The sequence below is a fragment of the Lates calcarifer genome, linkage group LG10 (assembly GCF_001640805.2).
Source record: "Lates calcarifer isolate ASB-BC8 linkage group LG10, TLL_Latcal_v3, whole genome shotgun sequence".
Classification (NCBI taxonomy): Eukaryota; Metazoa; Chordata; class Actinopteri; family Centropomidae; genus Lates; species Lates calcarifer.
In genome coordinates this window covers 6,325,020-6,345,972 of record NC_066842.1, presented here as the reverse complement: position 1 = coordinate 6,345,972, position 20,953 = coordinate 6,325,020, and the positions used below count along the sequence as shown (strand labels likewise).

The window sequence follows — 20,953 nt, the reverse complement described above, 5'->3', positions numbered from 1 at the left end:
ACTGTGGCTGTTGTGTGGATGAAGACAGAAAAGCAAACAAACGTTATGACCAGGAAGCGAGATTAAAATACGACTTTGTTTGCCAACAGAGGTGCAGTCTGATCAAACAAACCTCTCTTTACATTTGAACTGAAACTCCACTAGTAATTTGCCTGACATGCAACATGAAATACACAGGTTAATTAAGAAGTAGAACATCCCACAGGAGTCTCCTGTCACTATAAGATATAGAAGCAGGTACTGTGGAAGAGAAGTGTTTAATCTTGGTTCCCTTTCTCATTCTCAATTAAAGAAGAGACAGCTAAGACATATTATGTTAGATAAGACTATAATCTCAGTCTAGACAGGATAATCTTTGAGCTAAATGACTGACTTGCATCAATAGCAGATTCTTCTGCTGCACTGAAATTAAACATCTTTGCTTTCATATTTGTACATTTCAACTGCTTTTACTAAACTCTGAACCGAGCGTGGCAAACTTTAAAGTCAAAGTAAACACTAAAACAGTCAGTGAAGAGACTTAACAGCAGGTGAATTTCTGCATTCCAGTTTTTCTTTGCCTTTTGAATGTCTCCATCTGGTGGTGGAGCTGTTGTAGTGACATAGGCACAGAAATACTTCATGCTCCAATACAGAGCACCTACCTCACTGAGCCATGAGTCTATGACTCATGCATATGCTGCAAAAAACATAGTCTTTCATTTGACCCAGACATTTTTAGCCACTCAACTTTGTATCGAAAACATGACATGATGAAACGCCTCAATAACATACAGGTGTACATCATCATACTTACTTTCACTATGATAAAGGTTACAGTGTTTAATTAGATTCCCCCAAATCCCAAATTTCAATACAGATCAGTGGTGAGCTGTGAAGAAATTTTGTGCTTCAGGGTTGCTGTTGGGCATTATAACTAAATCAGAGAGTGTATCTTTAAATCTGAAATCTACCATTCTATCAAGAAACAAATAACTCTCTTGACTGAGAGCAGTGTGGGAATGTCTTCATCTTTAAGATACTGGGCTCCTCTGAAATATATCTGCAAGGATAAGCAAGTTCTTCAAATTTTACTAAGAAAGAAAAATGAAATCCAAACACTCAGATTTCAGGTTTCTCTAGAGTTTAAATGAATTACCGTAGATTAAGCTGATGTTCCAAACCACTGAAATGATTAATATGTCTCCAGTTTTAGGATGGTCACTGTAAATAATTTAAAGGGCTCGTTATCAGCCAAAGGCTTGAGGAGGATGGTTCTTAGTTTGCTGAAATCAGTGACGCACAAGTAGCAGTTCAGGGCAAAATGACTGGAAAAAAGGTTTTCACTGCACAAACTACTCCTAACCCTAAAAATCAGACTCACGTATGTAATAAAAGACTTGATGAATGAGACTTTAAAAATGACTAAAAATAGCATAAAAATCAGTCTTAACCTTGAGTATAGTAGCACTAGTTGAAACTTGTTCCTTTTACAGTCTGTCCAATTACAATTTCTAGTTATCTTCCACCAATAACACAATGGCACAAAGTTTATCTATAAAAACATATATTTATTGTTCTGTTACTGTTGGTTAACTTGATCAACAATAAATGGCGGCAGGCCAGGAGACATACTGTACACATATTAATAGAAAGCCTCAGAAAGCTTCTGTTTTTCTGTTCAGTGGCAATTAACAATGCAAAGAGAAAACCAGAGCAAAGAGAGAGAGAACAAAAAGCGATATTTGCTGTAGGCCGTACAATTGATGAATGTCTCGTTTTAATGGTGCGTTCAAAACTCATCCTTCAGCCTCTTCTCAAAGTGGTTCATCTCCTAAGCAGGTAATTTTTTATTTATTTATTTTTTTACAAGAGGGGTAAAAATACTGTACATTGTTCTGTATATTAATGCAATTGAAGAATACGATCCTTTTTTTTAATCCTTTGTTTAGGACAGTGATAACTACTCACTTTTTTTTCTTCCCCCAAAACAAGCGAGGTTGAAGAAAGTCAAGTAAAGCTTTAAAAATGAATAAATGATATTTAGACTCTAAAGACAGAAATAGAGGTGCTCCATACTCGACAAAATAGTGTGTGGATTAAAATAGATAAAGGTTATATATATTTATACTATATATAATATATAAAGGCTTAAATCTCTAAATACAAGGACAGCCACCAGTGCTGTCCACACACATTCCTTAGTACACAAACCCTTTAACGCAGCAACAAACTCACACCTGCTTTGTCTCATTTTCACTCCATGGACCATTAAGTCTTGTACTGTACAACTGCAGTAAAACAAACACAGGATCCTGATCCCAAAAGTACATTACCCACCCACCCTGCAAGTGACAAGCTGAACTGCTGCAGTTTTTCGGATATGAAAAGAAAAACGTAACCAGAGCAAATAAAGTAAACTTGTAGATGCGAAGCCGTTTTTGCAGTGTCAGTTTGAAAACATCGTCCACCTGGATGCGTATCAAGGGAACATTCTGTACGAAAGTAAACCGAGTATAGTTCTGAGTTAAAGATGCTTTTCAAGGTGTTTGTTCATCATAACCACAAATAAACCCATGTGCATAAAACTCAAAATAATTTTTCTGAGGAAGCTGAGGTTTGTGTACACATGTTGCTTCCACTGACTCCAGGCAGGAGGGTACTGATCAATAACACAGAGCTCATTTAATTAAAGCAGAGCAGATCTGTTGAGTGACAAGCGCAGAGCATCGATGCAGGGCGTATCGCTACCGGATAACTACAAGAGGACGGAAAACATGGCAGGAGGAATGGAAGTCTCAGTGGTTGAGTAGATTCTCTTCAAGGCTCTGGTTGATTTTTTCCACAAAGAGTTTATCTGTGAAACAAAGTGGTTCAGCTGGAAGATGAGCGCGTTCAGAGGTGGATGAGACCAGGTCCAAATGTCTGTTTCAGTCCAGGCAAAACTTTTACATTCCACACGCTGCAAAACAAAATCAAATCCAGTTCCTCAAATTCACAGGAACTTTTCTCAGTCTCTCCTGCATCTGCATCATCATCATCATCATCATCATCATCATGTCTTCAGTCTCCATGGAGGAGCGCAAATGTTCAGACTGAATGTGCAAATGTCATCTGTAACGCAGAACCGTTCAAAAACAACTTGACAAAAACAACACAATAGACAAAGAACTTTTTTTGCAGTCCCTGAAACATCCCTGTCTCCCATCAACGGTGAAAAATTCTTCACACTGAAAATCACTTTGTTTATAATGTTGCAGGATTTAACTGAAACAAATCAGTTTATGTGCCACAAAACTAATGGAAGAGAGGATTAGTAAAAGGCTGTATAATGTCATAAAAGTGTTCATACACTGTTACCTCCAAAAGGAAATAACAAAGGTAATAATTGCACATACTCTGAGGAGAAACCAAACTGACAGCCAGGGCAGTTGTGTTCCATTTTAACTTCAAAGCATCTAAAACTTGTTAACTGTTCTCCGAAAACTGCAGCCAAGCCAAAATTAGCTCAGTGTTCATCGCCTACCTCATTCAAAGCCCTGTTAAGAGGTGTGGTATGATACAACAGCATTTAAGGGAATATAATTCAACTGTAGCTTGGCTTTTTAAACCATAAAGAGTGACATTTAACTGAGTCTCAGGTGTGCAAACATTGGGAATAATCAATAATAAATGTTGGTACTGTTAAATCATATTTTACTGTATTTTGTAATAAGGTGAAATAAACCTCTCTGGTAAAAACTTGTAAAAGTATCTTTAAACTCTCCAAATGGACCATTTGTGGTCAATCTTTGGCTTCAGTGGAAAAACAATTTTGCTTTTGCATCAGTCTAGATGAAAACGCAATCTAACCCTGATAAGATTTTAAAGAGGGCAAATCCATCCATAGTCATTTGGCCTTTCCCCCATTGCCTTCATTTCAAATATTCTCCCTTCATTTCTCTTTTTATTCTCAAAGATTTTGTATCTGTGTCTTTTCAAGAGTGAGCTGTTGCTAATTGGGATAAAACTTTCTGATGCTATCTCAAGTTTCCACTCCAGAAATCTAACTGTTATATCTTTAAATGTCTGGTGAAACTTCTGTAAAATATTCATGTGTAATACTATAAAAACTAAAATGTATTCCATTTGACACAGTCTCAAATAAACCACAAAAGACAGCTGGCTTTCAAACTGTATCTAATATCTTGATGTCACAACTCGGTAGTCTTTCAAAAATCCCTCACACAGTTGGTAATTCTATTCAATCTCGTACTTGTTTTGTGTTATAACATGTGAGAAGTGAAAAGCTAAAGAAACAGATTCACTGGATGTCTGCCAGTTCACTCCCAAGAGCCAAAATGACATCAACTTGCTATATGAGAACAATGTCAGACAGCCACTCCATTTGTTGGACTTGTTACCATCATGCAGTCGTTAGTCTGAGTGCTATGAATAATCTCGATTGTGAAGCCTAGTTGTTTGATGGGAACACGGCCTCTCACTCTGTGGATTGATTTGTCCATGAAGAAAACACAGACATTGCACAACCAGCTGATTAGTTTTAGGTGAGCCCTGTGGCTGCTGCAACAACAAAGCTGACTATTAGCTTACATTACACTTTTAATGTCAGCAGAAGGACTGCACAAGGGAAGTTGGATCTGTTGCCATAGTAACAGCTGGGAAGAGGAACTCAGAGTGGCTGTGATTGAGTCAGGTGGAAGGAGTGTGCTAGTTGTGTTTGGGTTTGAGTTTGGTTCTGTGCTGCATGTACTTGCTGGTTCTGGTTCTGTGACTGAGGATGCGGCTGCGGCTGCTGCAGGATGTGTACCACCCGGCTCAGGGTGTCTGTGGTGGCGAATGCCAGATACTGGCAGCAGAGCCAGTCCTCCAGGCTCACACCGCAAGCCGTGTCCAGCGAGCGCTCAGCAAACTTGATCATCATTAGTGTCCGCTTCAGGTCCAACCAGTTCTGGAGGGTGGCCTCGCGCTGGCTGGCAGTGGCCCCTGACATGGGGCCTGTGCTGCTGCAGCCCAGTGCCTGGAACAAGTCCTCCCGAGGGCCCCACAGGAGGCACTGCAGGCAGGCTCGGGCCTCGGACATCCGGATCCTTTCAGAGGGGTTGACTGTGAGTAGTAACCTGGCAAGCTGCTGCAGACCCTGCGAATAGAGTGACCTGACTGGCAGTGGCGGGAGGTCAGCCCAGGTGTACTCCCTCTCCTTCAGCTCTGGTGTCTCCTCAAAGGGGTTGGGGCGGTGCAGCATCTCATAGATGAGAATCCCGGTCTGAAATTCATCACATTTGCGATACTGAGTAGCTGTGACGATTTCAGGTGCCAGGCGTGACTGGTCGCGCAGTGTACCAGGGTCAGCTGCCATGAGAGTGCTCTTCTGCTTTGCTTGGGAGAAGTTGCTGATGATGAGGCGGGCGGGGCACGTTGCGTTGGCAGCAGCGGTAGCAGCACTGGTGGAGGTTGCACCAGAGCTGCTGCTGTTGCTGTTGTTGTTGGGCTCCAGTAAGTCCAGATTCCATGGGTTGCCGGGCTGGCAGTTAACCAGCAGCAGGTTTTCCAGTCTCAGGTCACAGTGGGTCACGTGGTAAGGTTTCATGTGCTCCAGGCCAGAGCACAGCTGGAGCAGCAGGAGACAGACCTGACGCTCGTACAGCTCTGGGTTGTGAGTGTGTCGGGCCACACCTTCTCGGACAAAGTCGGCCACCGTCTGGAAGGGCACCTCACGTGTGATGACCACCACTCGGCTCCTCAAGCAGCCGGCAGTATTCATGTGACCTGCTGTTGGGGTTTCATCTAATTTGCCATTTGGAGCTTTGGAGTCAGTCGTCTTGGATTCTGTTTTAGTTTCTTTCTCTTTCTCCTTCCGCCCACTTACATCTTCTTCCTCATCTTCTTCCTCCTCATCATCTTCTTCCTCTTCCCAGGGCAGCAGGCGGGTGGGGACATCAGCCAGGAAGTGTCCACAGTCCTGCTGGATGTTGAAGTGTACGGCTAGGCTCTGTCTCACTGCGAGGCTGTGGAAAAACTGCTGCTGCGTCTCCTTCACTTTGCTCCGACAGATCTAGATAAACAAAGATAGGGAAAAGAACTTTAACATTAATACAAGTTTTGTTTTGAGCTGAAAAAAATCTCTCACTATGAAGTTATTACTAAATTTACAATTCACCAAATCACAAATATTTCTATAAAAAACAAGTGTATAAATATGCGTTATTTTTATTAATGTCAACAAATACAGCAAAGAAACAATGAACTGATCTTACCAACAAGTATTGTTTGTGAACCTCAATTTGTTACTCTCTAAATGAGAAAAGATGATGTTTATGAAAAATATTTCATTGTTCAATATCAAGATACGGCTGTTAATCAAAATAAAATAAAATAAACTCTACCAACAGAAATTGCCCCTCGACTGCTATGGGAGACTTTTAAACAAACAGAAACCTTCTGTGACATCAGGAGCAAAACACACCAATTTAGCAGAGAATGCACTGGAGAACCCAAAGATTAAAAAAAAAAAAAAACACTCTGTCCTGCTCACTCTCTCTAGAATATTTCAGTTCATGCCATTAATGATATACTGTACAGAGCTGAGAGAAGCAGATAACAGACTCTAGGCTGTCATAGACACCAGTGAGTGTGTGTCTGTCTCCTAAACCGCAGCAACAGCCTCTGCAGCTCTCTATCTTTCCACACTTTGATCACAGCAGAGAGGAGAGGCTAAGTCAAGGATAGGATCAGTCTCTGCAGATGTCACAACATTCACTGAAATACCAACAAAGGGAAAGAAGTCACGACGTATTACTAAGATATTTTTGGTTGAACATTGTTTACAAGTTTTTTCAAATTAATGGTGAGTTTTCTAACTATCTGACAAAAAGAATAGTCTTTCTATGAGACAGTTACTCTGTAAGACAGCAATTAGTTACGTGGAGGTAAATGTTGCTATAATTTCTGTTGTGTATTGCAAAAGATGGCATCATTTGACTGTGATTTCATCAGTATTCTTTAAAGGCGCACTGCATTTATATTTGCTTATATACTGTATCAAGTTGAGTGTTGTCTAATGCATGCCTGATACACAGACATGGATACACTGAAATTGAGATTATGCAAAACAAAGAAATTAATTCCTGCACACTGTCTGCACTGAGTATGTTAAAAATACAACAAGGTCTTAGTGCCTTCGTCAGGTGCCCAAGGTTGAATGTTGTTTAGAATTTAGTTTATTAGTTGTGACAGCTTATTTCTCTTAGCTTGTTTTATGAAAATCATACTAATACTAACATGTAGAAGACAATATATAAACTTTTGCACAATTTACTTACATTTTCCCCCTACATACACCCACACTGGGAGCTGGGGTTTGCTGTCTTGCTCAAGGACACTTCAACATGTGGACAGGAAGAGCCCCTAACCACTAACCACTTATCTTCTGACTCATCCACTCTTTCAATTGATCTACAGTCACTGTTGATATAAATCACGTCATGGCATATGTATGAAACATTACACTGAACTGAAACCAAATTATTAGTGCACAGAAATACATTACACTTTTACTCTCACTTTTAAGTTATTATCAGACTAGGCTTTTACATGTGTAAAACAAAAGTAATTTTGTTAAGTTTCTAATTGTGATTCCCTTGGATTAATTTGGACAACTTGTTTCTGTAAAACAAAAATATATCATCATCATGACAGGATTGTAATAAAAGTCAAGTCAATGCTCTACATCCCTTAAAAAAAACTTGTCTTGTTGACCTCGGTCTCTGAGTAACACCAACAAGGCTGCAATAAAACTGTGTGTGTGTGTGGTCTTTTATGACTGCTACTACCTCAATCATTTCACTTTATTACTTCTATTAAGGTTGACTGTAATATTCAAGGTCTTTGGTACAATTTATGTGCACTTTATTAGATTGTGATGTGGAATGAACAAGTGCACCAGTGAATTTCATGTAAATACACTGCAAAACTCTGCAAAACTGTAGGAATGCACATGTTCACTGGATGTTTGTTTAGACATGTTGGCTCTGAGCTAACAGAGCTACAGCTGCATACTGATCATTCTTTGAAGACATATTTATAGATGTCTCCATGTTCACATGTTATATTTTGTAGAAGTATCGCTGGTTCAGAGAGCCAGGTCGTTTCCCCTTAATGTTGACATTTCGGGGAAACCGTTAAAGCTTTAAAAACCCACTGAGTCGCTGAATTCCTCTGAGAGAATTCACACAGACATGCTAAAGGTGGATTATGAATAATTAGCACCACATTAAAAACATCCCAGCATGTAAAATCTCATTTGCAGGAAAATCTACTACACTTACGGGGTTAAGGAAGGCAGGCGCACAACTGGGCCACATTAAAATTGCGAGTCAGGGAAAGTTTAATTGGGAAGTTGGGGCCTGTTTGTGTTCTGCTGCTTCTGCTGCTCCTGGTTGTCTTATTTATGGATGAGCATGATAAAAAACAAGACTTTCTCTTGAGTCTGCTGCTAATATGAGGGCAAAGCTTTGAAGTGCTGTGGAGCACAGAGAGTTTCATATCCTGTGAATAATGCAACCTTCATCCATATCTGCTTTGTATTTAGCTTCAGAACTCTTCCAGCAAGCTCTGCCCCCGACCCCCACCTCTCTCTTCTCTCTCTCACACACACATACTGTAGTGCAGGCAGACAAAACTGCTACCCTCACACAATTATATAGAAGAAAAAAAAATCTAAATACATGTACGCACAGGTTTTATTGAACAAGGTCATGCCCTAAAGGCTCAAAGTTTAAGTGCTAAGATTTCAGCACAAACACATTCCTCCACCTGGAGAGTGGGAGGAGATTCTGTCATCCAAAAAACAAATACAAGGATTTAAATCTACTGCAAGGACAACTATCACCAGGCTCCAAATATATCTAAAATCCCCCTCTCTGCAGGGGGACTCAGTTTGTATGGTCAGTTAGAGTTTTAGGGTCATAGAGTATTTTAGGGTTTTAAATGTAACATGTTGTATCAACTGCTTTAAATTAAAACATCATCATTAGTGCAAGGGACAAAAAACATCCAACAGACTGTTAGATGTGACTCTGTTAGTCACATCTAAGCAGACTAGGGCTGCATTTTTTTTTACAGACTAATTCTTTGTTACTGATTCTTTGACACAAAACCAATTTTGAAAACTCAAAGAAATTAAGTTTACATTGATATGAAACTGATATGAAAAAGCAAGAACAAGAGAAAGTTTGGCATTTTTGCATGAAAAATTTCTGACACAATTAATGGATTATCAAAATGGTTCTTTCACCTACAAGTTCATAATTTTCTGCTAGTGACTCATTTTTCTATCAACTAATCACTGCAGCTACACAGCATACCATTAAATGTATTTCACCAGAATAAAAACATTTAGACAGCTTGTTTTGAATTTTCTAGACATTAGAAAAAAATTCAAAGGTATTTCATTTTAATGTGGTAAATTTTAGAAATCTTTTGTTACATCACTCATTTTAAACTTAGTATTCTCCTATCAAAGGGCATATAACATTATACTGTGCATAAAAACAGAAGTGGTCATTTGACAAGACAAACTGATCTATAAACAGATCTGGATATCTTACCTTGATGGCATAGTTGACTAGTGGGTCCTTGGCATAGGAAGCAGTGTAGTACACAGCGTCTCCTGCCTCGCAGCAGGGTTTCCCAGTGGTCAGTCTAAAGTGGGACCAGCTGTCAGTGCCAAATCTCAGGTGATCCTTCTGGCCAGCCATGAAACGGTCCTCGCACTTTGCTGCCAGTTTCCGCAGTGTGTCTGTGTGGAGACCCCGGATCCTCCCCACCACCTCATCCCAGCTGTCCAAACCCCTGTAAAGAGCAGGTCTCTGGGGTTTGGAGCCACCTCCTCCAGCGGCAGCACCTCGACCTGTCGTCCGACCCCTTCCAGCCAGAGACTCTGTACTTGGGTAGGCCCTCCTCTCTCTGCCAGTGGTGGTACTGGGTGCAGCAGGTGCAGGCTGAGGAACCAGGGAGGGTGTGCTGTTAGTTGGGCGGCCTTTGTTGGCAGCCATGGAAGCTGATGACCTCTCTAGGGAGTCACCGCTTTCATGGTTGTGGGCTCGATGAGGCTCGGAGCTGAGAGAGGAGCTCTGACTAGCTGTCTCCCAGGTGGAGTCCAAGTCGTACAGTGGGTTGGCCACACTGAGGTTGGTGCCTCCAGGTTTAGCCTCAGCCCGAGGTCTCAGGGCTCCCTGGACTGGCTCTTTTCCTGCCAGACTGGGTTCAGTACTGGAGCGAGGTACAGCCTTCTTAGGTAGTGGTGGTGGTGTGGGCTTCGGGGCTGGCTGGTCAGCGAGGCAGTCCAGGTCGATGGAGGCCAAGGTGTCGTTGGATGCTTTGATGTTCCGAGGTTGTTTGAGTGGGATCATGTTGGCTCTGGATTGACCTGATTGAGAGAAGATTACACCATGTTTATTGTGTGAATAAGAATCAATGAAATTCAAATGGAATTGATGGAGTGCTTAAAACACTGACTGCACCACACAAAACTCAGTGCAGAGCATAATGCAATACACATATCCATATTTCTGGTACTATGTAGTTACATACTACTATACTTCTGAAGGAAATATTGCTCTTTTTACTTACATTTATTTAATGACTGCAGTGTCAAATTCAGATTGAGATTTTACACACACACACACACACACACAAAAAAATGTAAATAAGCACTCAAACTACTCAACTGCTATGTAAAACAGTTTTTAAAAACTGAAAAAAACCCTTCTTACATGCAATTATGTAACTAAATATAACATGGATGTAAATTGCTGTTTTGCTATTTTTAGGGCAGGCTGTGTTCAATTTATACCCAAAAATGAAAGAAGCAACTGGGGAGTTCATCTTTCTAAGGGTTAGCCACTTGTTTAGATTATAGTTTAGGATTTTACTTTCAAGCTTGGATTCTTTGATTCATTTCCTGTGGGCTCAGAATCATTCAGTATAAAAACTTTAATCAACCTTTCAGGACTTAAAGGTTGTTTTTGTGACTTAAGCTGTCAAGATTGCTTCTAATCGTAAGAAACAAAGGGATCTGTAAGAGATAAAACTATGTAAAAACACAGGTATCAAATATGATTTACAATTATCAGTGAATGTCACCTTTACAAGAATCAAACCAGAATTCCTGACTGGAAAAGATAAAAATGACACCTGAAATACAAAGCACTCCACACTTTCACCACCAATTTCCCTAGAGCTACTTGTTTCGCCCTCACAGCGTTTCCAGCCTCCCACTGGCTTGCTGCCTCTCAGGAGATGATGAGAGGGTGACACAAGGTTGCGTGCTGCGGCACGTGAGGTAACTGGTGGCCCTGGGGAGAATTCAAGCCAGAGTGCAGGACAGCTGGGCACAAGTCATCCCTCCAACCATCCAGCTGCCCGACTCAATCTGCAGTTCTGTTCTGCACTGAGGCTTAAGGAGGCAGGATGGAGAGCACATTTATTGGTGACTTGAAGTGACCTTATTTTTTCTGGGATGGTGGTGGGAGGGAATTGAAAGGTTGAGGGGTTGATTGGACTCCCTTGATGTTCTCTGGAGTGGAGGACCACAGAGGCAGATGGGTCAGAGTTAAGTGTCTGATAAGATGAAAAGAACAAAGGAGCTGTGCCGTTTGCATGATGGGAATGAAACAGCCTGATAGATTAAATTGAGTGGGTGTGCAAGGTCGCAGACAACCCTGCTGCGCAGCTTTTAACTCACCAGGGAACACCCCAATTTCCTGGAAGATCATGACGAGAGGCTGCCATCCCTACGGTAAAGGAATCTGCTTGAAGAAACCGCCTCTTTTTGCTAAGTCCAAAATGCTACTGACTACAAACTCTTCTCAAATGGTATGAATAACTCCTCACGTGTGTGTGTCACGCTGCCATCATCTTAAGTAAGCAGTGGAAGCCTTAAGAAAGAGCAGTCAGGATAAAGTAAATGAGTCTTGGTAATCCTCCCTGGAACGAGTATATTTAATGTGTTCCTCCACCAATCTGCAGTAATCCATCCAAGAAAACAACTGTCTCTCTCAATCTTTTATTGCAGCAACATTGCTGTGACTTAACTTAATTACGTAACACTAAACCCATTTGTGACTGTCACTTCACTTAAAATAAAGAATGTTACTCAGTTGGCACTTTATTAGGCACACGTTGCTAAAACTAACGCAGTCGAATACAGCAGTCCTGCAGTAAATCCTCTTTTCATGAAGGTTATAATGTTCAGTTTGTTTTTTAAAATGTTTTAGAGAGGTGTTCAGACTGCAGTTTATGTATTATTTTTTTTTCATAATTATAATTCAGTAGAGAGAAATAAACTTAATTATATAACAACCAGCATGGGGAGATAACAGACTTCATATGGTTGATATGAACATATCCCCATACAATTTATATCAAAACATAAATGAAATTATGGTTTCAATGAATTGCTTCATTTGCAGATTATTTATTTGATGTACTGTTTAATACTTTTGTTGTGGAAAAATACCCATCAAAGCTTCTTAGACCTCAAAATGACATCTTCAAATACCATAAAATATTCAGGTTCCAGTGATAGAAATGGAAGCTAAAACTAGCAAATATTTGGCCTTTTTTTTTAAATTGACAAACCAATTAACTGACTAATGGATAGATATCTGTTCTAGATGGATAGATATCTGCAGTTCTTTCTATAATAAAAACTTTCAGTGTAGCTTATTCTGTTTGCTATTTCTAGAATTGTAAGAGAGGCAGTTCTACAATTTTAATCAAATGACCTTTTAACACGGCTACAAAGAATGCTGTAATCTCACTGTGATGGGATAGGATCAGAATTAAAAAAAAATCTGTCAGATGATAGTATGATAGATGTGGTCTTGGAAAAGTGGTGATAAGTAATTGAAAACCTCAACTACTTGACATCTTTTAACCTGTGTTCACATCCAGGAGGTAAAACAGCAAAGAGTCAAAATCTCTCAAAAATCTGCTCAGGATTAAGGAGCTAATTCTTCTTATATTATTTTGCTATTGCTGTCTCTCTCCTCAACCCAAATCTGGGCACCCAAACATGCAAATTTAGAGGCACCACATTCTCTCTGCTGCGCATTATTACATCATCATCCTAGATATTAAAAAAACAAGAAAAAAGATTTCTAACAAGACACACACTCGCACACAAACATAAGTTATTGTAATAAGGCAGTAGCAGTAAACTGGCTTGTTACATTCTCTAACAGGGTTATGTTAATGATTTCCTTTCTCTTCAAGTATATATAGAATATAAATCGAAACCACAGTTCACAAATGAAAATTAGTTTACCATTTATTAATCTCCTCTACGACAGAATAAGAAGAATGAAAAAGATATAACATATTCAAATAATTGATTGTTGTTGACCATGATATAAAACCTAAAGAATTCCATATTAAGGCATTCCATTCACAATTCCAGTAAACAGAGACTGACATTTCCCAACACCTGCTAGAAAGGAAACGAAGGAACTTGTTGCCGTAGCAGAGCAATTACTGTTCAGCCATCATGGCGCAATAAAACTAATTCTGACACCACAACAACAGGAGGCGATGGAGGAGATGGGTAGAATAGAGAGGAACAGAGGGGAGGAATGAGGTTAGAGCAGAGGAGTGGGTAGCTGGAGATGGTAAAAGTGAGGGAAGTGACAGAGAAAGAGAAATACAAAAAGATGAGACAGACAGGTGATAAAAGAGACACATACTGAGAGACAAGGTGGAAAAACAAGCAAAACAAGCCTACCTCAATTCCACTAATGCCTCAAAGTTTTTAGGTAAATGCACTGCAGCAGCTGCGCAGGGAGGCAGAGTGAAAGGCTTTTCTCTGCTTCCATCCCTGAGAGTCTGTGTGGAGCCGCTGGTGCCAACAGGCAGGCTCAACGCTCCCACCAGTACTGGAGATTTCTCACTGAGTGAGACAGAGAGTGCTCTGCCTCCTACTGCCTGACGCTCTGATTAAAATACAAGTGTGTGTATACTGTATATATAGCGAGCGAGAGAGAGAGAGAGAGACAGAGAGAGAGAGAGAGAGAGACACTTGTGTTTGAAAAATGAATGTGATTTTCCACTGAAACGTGTGAAAAGGGAATATTACCGCAGCCAAAAGTGAACAGCAGAGAGAGAGGAGAGGCAAATCAATTCTGAAATCCTGACAAGTAGAAAAGATGAGATAGATATGGCAACTTAAAATAGGCATCACATTCAGCAGCTATGTGTTAATGTTGAAGGCCACACACACTCTTCTAAACAAAAATGGCATATTGTACAATGTATGAAGGCAGGCAAACACACAAACACTCACTCCTGCCTTCCTCCTCATTAGCAGCATGTAGAAGAATAAAATTAGGCTGCAGGCAGTTCATCATGCATCATCCAGGGAGCTTTTAGCACATTCACAATATACCCATCTACACAGCGGGTGTGCATTCTGAGCATCACAAAAACACATACACAAACACATCATACCCTTGTGAAAAATCCTAATTAGTAAAACGACACACAAACACTTTGCTTCTGATGAATCCTTTAACAAGAAGACCCACGCACCTTTTAAACATCACACAACCGCGTGTGTAAACACACAGTGAAGCACCTCAGTAGTCCATCAGCTCTACAAACCCACACTCTCCACCCTATCACTTTGTGTTTCTATTTCTTTTTTTCTAACACGCTGCTTGATCACAACGAGATCTGTTCCCACACACAGAGAGCTCCACATTTTAAGTGGCCGGCTATATTTGACAGCTGTGCCTACCTCTCTCTTCCTCCCCTCATTCGACCACCAAAGCTGCTATACTGAGCTGCTGTCAGAGTCTAATGATGAAATGCTTACTGTCAAGTAATCACACATAGGCTCCAAAATGGGGACTTTAACAGGAACTTCATCAACACAGTATTAGAGGAATGCAATGTGACAGTCTGCAGCAGTATCTGTCATTTAATATACCAGTTTTGTTTCTAAGACTACCTGAAATTGTTACAGACTGCTGAGATAATTTTAAGGAATTAAGCCTTAATAAGAATTAGAAACTCCTCCAAAATTTGGCTCTCTTGCCATTTGGATGCCTTGATTTTTTAAATATATAAATAAATTAAAAATAAATCTTCACACTGCTGGCTTGTTCCAAAACTTTCAATTTTAACCACTTGAGACAAAAATCAGAACACTGTGAAACATTGCCATGTCCACGTAGAATAACAGAACAGAGAAAGAAACAGCAGTGTTCTTAAAGTTTGTCTTTTGTAAGACAGCAGATGCACCTGAAAAGGATTTATAAATGTGCTTGTGTCTCTTGGTGATTGTCTACTGTCTTGCTTTTAACATCAAAAAGCAAAACCAAAAAGACTTCTTCCTCAGTTATTCTATACCATTCTATCCTGTGAAAATAAGTAAATAATTTTGACACTTTTGTCAAACTGGACTTGAAGATTGCAGAGTCAGACCAGACAACTGGGGAGATTTAGAGTAAAAAGACAGTATAATAATTACTCTCAGATATAGTATGAGGATAAAAGCTTTTATGCAGTACTGAAATCAGTCATGCATGTTCCTATAATGTGATAATTACTAAAGCCCTACTCCATGCTGATCAATCATATCAAATATGGTTTTCAGAAACACAACAAGAGACAGAGATAAAGGCAATGAGACAGAGAGGACCACAGAGAATGAACGATTTCAATGAAAATATGTACATAATCTGTTGTTTTGTGTGAGCCATCCACTCTCTGTATACCTTTGCATGTCCAATAAATATGCTGATGAGAATTAGTCCCACCTCAACAGGGAGAGAGGGAGCTCCACAAACAGGAGCACTAACCTCAGGACAAATATTTCCAACCCTATCTGAAATTAATTATTTCAAGTTAATCTAGATTCCAACTTGCAGGCTGTGGGTGACAAGATGTGTTGAGATTTTAAGCTCCAGCAGTTTTAGCAGGGAATAAATTATGACTTGTCACATGTGGAGTTGTGCTGATGCTGAGGAAAAGTAAAAACAGCCACTTCTAGTCAGAGTGAGATGAACTGCAGACACAGAAGAGTGAGCTACTCAAGATTCATCCACTGACTTGTTACCCTCACGACAAAACTAAACAGAACCTCCATACAGAGACATATTCTGCTGCCTTTTCTAAAAAATATAAAACCTGTGATCAGTTTTATACAAATGACTTCTAAAAACAGATGCAAATCAGACAAAAATACCATTTGCAGCTCAAACACTGTAGAGCTTAACCATGTGCAGTTTTTTTTCTTATTGCTCTGAGGGGTTGTGGTGCACAATCAGCAGCTTATTTGCAATCTCCCCCTCATTTTTCTCTTCACCTTTTTTATGATAACCATATTCTGAGCTGCAAAAGTACCTTGTTCACTGTAAATCATGCTCAACAGTGCCTTTCTGCAGCAGGAAACAAACAAATTTGCATCGCAAAATGAAAATCAATTAATGCATGTAGTAGTGAAGATTATAGTATTCTGTCATTTTTTGGTGAGATAGTCAGAAATTTTAGTACATTTAGTACATTGAAGTACATTTTCCCAGCTTTATGTCAGTCATATACAGTGCTAACACACACACACACACACACACACACACTCTACGTACACAACATTAAGAGACTATCTTCATCTCACGTGTCGTTCTTACCTAGGTTGCTGTATGTGGCACTGCACTGGCTGGAGGCGGGAGAGTGGGAGTGATGGGAGTGATTCCCATCCTCCTCTGGCTCTCCGAGGCTGGCGCTGCCTTCGCTGGCTGAAGCTGGTGCAGCAACCTGGTTGGCATGGCTCTCCTCGCCCTCCCCAAGCACCAGCCCCAGATTCACTTTGGCAGACAGCAGGGAGGTGGCGCCGGGCAGCTCCCGATCCCTGGCATTGCTGGCACTGACTGGTACCTGGCTGCACATGACAGACACAAGCATGGCTTGTTAAGTTATGAAAATGTGGGATACTTGCTCCATTAACAGTCTGATTAAATTAGTTTTACTTCCTTTCTCCTTTCTGACATTTTACCCGCTGTCTTGATTTTGTTTGTTATTCTGTTTATGATAAGGTTTAATTAATAAAAAACAAGTCAGAAAAGAAGCAGGATGAAGATAGTGGTGTTTATAGATGATAAACAAGCTGCTTCTGATGAGGGCTTTCATCTGTCATTGTTCATTTTGTCTATGACGGATAACTGTATCGAAGATCACAGGATATGAACAAAACACATACAACCATGTTTTTATCTGGTCAGTTTTTTTAACTTTCTCAAATGAATGTCTGCATCGCTTTATCAGCACACTTCATCCTTAGAAAGTGATGAATTGGAGACAACATAGCTCTAAGTGGGGGGCTTTTGAAGCACGATGTGTTTCAAATGCAGCTACACATACGTTGCCTGAGGGTAGGTGGAAAAATAAAGGCAAAGCAGGTCACAATGGTGAGTGATAATATGTTCTGAAGATCCCTCTGTGATGGTAGGTGGCTATGATTAGAGGTGTTTATAGAAGTGAGACAAATTTCATCTAAATCTGCCACAGCACACTGATGAAAAAGTGTGACGATGAGGTGGCAGACTTAAATGTGATTATTAACTGACTTTCTTTTTCTTTTTCTTTTTTTTTTTTTTGCATCAAACACTTATCAAAGCTGTAGGCGTGTAATGAAGCATTCTGATTGTACTGAGTAATAACATAATGAACCATGAAGCTTAAAAAGAATTATAAAACAAAACAAAATCATGATCCTCCGGTTGACTGACATTTTGAAAGTGCAGCAACATTGATACAAACTGTGACTTCAAAAGATGTATATGAGCATGGCATTATGAAAAACAATGCCTGTCCTTTTAATGACCTACTGTGTGTTATGTCTCTGTTATAATGCTGCTCTTCAGAATGACTTACAGCAGATGAATATATATTGTTCCCTATTACGACAGGAAGCCATATCTTCATGATGTACTGACAGTGGCCCTTGTGAGTTGTGGGCACCAGAAATCTAGGTAATATCTTACAGTTACTGAGGGTGTGTTATCGCTGGGAGAGCTGAGATTGCACAGACTGACTCCAACCACAGTGTGAAAGCCCTGGGGATGCTATGATGAGACTTGTTGTATACTGTAGTTTGTTACTGCCAGAGATGCCTGTTGTACAGGCGATCTGCCACATATGTGTCTTCTTAGGGAAGTGACAGCACAACAGTTTCCCCAAGGGGCCTGTGTGCATCACCCTATTATTGCACTGTAAAAGAGTATTCTTCCTGAAATGTCTGACATAGCTGGGAACCAGTTTGCATTTAAAGTTAACACCTAGAGTTTTCTGACTGCTAACTTTTCTCTGAAGCAGTTCTGTTAGGAGTGGGTCCCTGTTTTGCTTAATGCAACTTACAGACATCCAGCCCTCTCTTTAAATGGTACTTTCAAATGTAGCAACATGACAGCCGGTTGAAGCATCTGAACAAAAAAAAGCATATTGTTCCAAACAGCCTTGACTTTTAATTCAAGCTAAATGCATCAAGACTGCTCATCAAGAAACGATCAGATTTTTTTCACAGTCACCTGGGTAACTGTGTCTCTCAACTCTATAGTGAATAAAACCCAGCAGCTGGTGTTTCATCAAGAGCTACCTGGGATCAGTCTGCCACTTTGATCACAGTAAATAAGATACTCAAAATGACCTGGTAACTGACCTCTGATCTGATAACAGTTCAGCTGAGGTCTCTCAATGTAACCTGTGTGAGACATTACAGCCTCAGGCCACCTGGGTTGTGACCACCCAGGTTGGGCGACATTCTAAACTACTGTAGATATTACCTCCATTGTAACACACAAAATACCTGCTATCTGCCACTTAAGTGAGTGGCTGGCCTTGCCATCTGTTCTAAATATGAGATATTCTTCTGGTGGCATATTGTTTACTATTCTGGCACTGCCGTTATGAGTCTGAATCTTATTTACCTATTTATTTTTCCTGTCCCTCCGGTGAATGATAAAAACAAAGAAAAACAAAAGCAGTAAAGTAAAACATAAAAGGTAAAAAGTCACAAAAAGTTCAAAAGGCTGGTTTCATAGCCACTAGCATTGTCATGGGTGGGACTGACTGGCAGTAATATTTTTATTATCCTGAATCAGACATACCATTTCCTTTAACTGTAATGTTGATTAAACATGCTCCTAATATGACTAATAGTCTATGTGATCATAGGCAAAAGTCTCTGTCAGGAAAAAGTGGCTCAGGAGACAACAGAGCTCATGAGAGCTTTGTCTAATAACAAGTTTGGGACCTGTAGTTGACTTTTTTACAGCATCTATTACACCAATAAAATTAACTGAAATTCTTCTGTGGCCAACAAGTTGGCCAGTTATTCACAACCACTAATAAACAGTATAAAATCAAGTGCTAAAGTCTTCCTGTGTGCCCAGTTCTTAATTATAAAGTAGTTTTGGGCACTTAGAAGATGTGTGATGCAGAGACCACATTAAGCTTCAAGTTAATCATCACAACAATTTGTAAAAACAAATAATGACAGTTTTGGCCTAAAAGAATGCTGAGATAGTAAAAAATAGTTAAGCAATTTAATCCTCTGTCTTAAGAAGAGATAAGTATCCTTAACAAAACAAAAAGGCCAATGATTAAAAAGAGAAACTTGAACCAAGATTTTTTTTCAGTTTTCACTTTAAAGATGGCTATCATTTTCCAAGTAAACATTTTTTCTGCTCACATAGTTCAAAGATGGATGGATTTCATGTGTTGTATCACCTTATAGTAATCTAAATACACTGAAAGCTAATCTGATAAGTCTTTTCTGGAATTGTTATTAAGCAGGCATTCAGAGACGAGTGTTACTGTAATATTTTGACCATGACGTGATAGAAAAGTGAGCTCTTGAGGAAAACACCCAGCTGCTCATGTATCTGTCTCTCTACCCTGGGGCACTGTGTCTGAGGAAAGCATCAGATCTGACATGTTTATGATCTGTTTTTGTAGGCCATGAGCCCTCTGTGTCTCTTTTAAAGAGAGCCGATCAATAGCCTCCAAATTGCCATAGTGCATTACTTTAGCACTTGCCAGCAGCAGACAGTTGATATAAAAGGCCCATCACAGTACTGTGAGCCAACTACAAAGCAAAGAGTAAATAAACTGTAAAAAGACAAAGGCATTAAAGACTGAGTGTAATTATAAACTTAACAGCATATCAACGGTACAGTGTAATATAATGGAATGTAGAGGGTTTATCATAAAAAATTTGCTTGTGGCCTGACTTCTACATATTAATTCAGTTTCCTCTTATATTCCTCCTTGTTCTAAATACATAAAAATTGTAATTAGAGCACTCACCTCATACTAGGACATAACTAACATTAATAGGTTACTATCAGCAATAAAAGTGGCCAAAAGACCATCACATCACAAAGACAATCTCCAGCATATAATCCAGCATAACATCCTGTGTGGATACACGCCTTGAGAGGCCCTTAACGCAAAAAATACCTTTATACCTTCTACTTTTTTCAATGTCAGGACCTGACTTGTTGAGACAGCATGAAGCTACCTCAGTGCATTTTACTGCCTCTCAGACCTCTGCTTCAATACAGGAACAAACACAATCCAAAACACAAATCATATAATCTCAGAAATCTCTCCTCCCTACTGAGTCAACATGACCTGGATGGTCCCAGGTATTTACAGAAGTATATGAAAGAAAGGGGCTTCATTTCAAGCTTACCCACTGTACTGGCTCACGCAGCTTCCCATCTGGAAACCCTGAATACCAGGTAAAAGGTGAATTCACATTCTAGGTAGAGCAGTGATTTTAGGCAGGCTAGTTGTGAAGAATCAAAAAGTCTTTCCTTGCATGTGTTCTTTCCTGTCTTCCTCTGTTCTCCCTCTTTGAATGTTCTTACCTGTCTAAGGTAATGTGTGTTTGTCAGTACTGAAGACCACGCCT

General features: G+C 39.9%; 1 protein-coding gene across 7 annotated transcripts in view; it reads right to left on the bottom strand.

Annotated features, from left to right (window-relative positions):
• Window positions 1–1,529: 1,529 nt before the first annotated feature.
• peak1 (pseudopodium-enriched atypical kinase 1) overlaps window positions 1,530–20,953 on the bottom strand; it is a 97,118-nt gene continuing 77,694 nt past the window's right edge. For all 7 annotated transcript variants that reach the window (XM_018675899.2, XM_018675903.2, XM_018675905.2 and 4 more), the window contains 3 exons: window positions 16,668–16,918; window positions 9,588–10,408; window positions 1,530–6,034 (listed from right to left, as the gene is read on the bottom strand). In XM_018675899.2, the coding sequence (XP_018531415.1) occupies window positions 4,652–6,034; window positions 9,588–10,408; window positions 16,668–16,918 (2,455 nt within the window). In that variant the 3' untranslated portion in view covers window positions 1,530–4,651. The remainder of the gene's footprint in view (window positions 6,035–9,587; window positions 10,409–16,667; window positions 16,919–20,953) is intronic.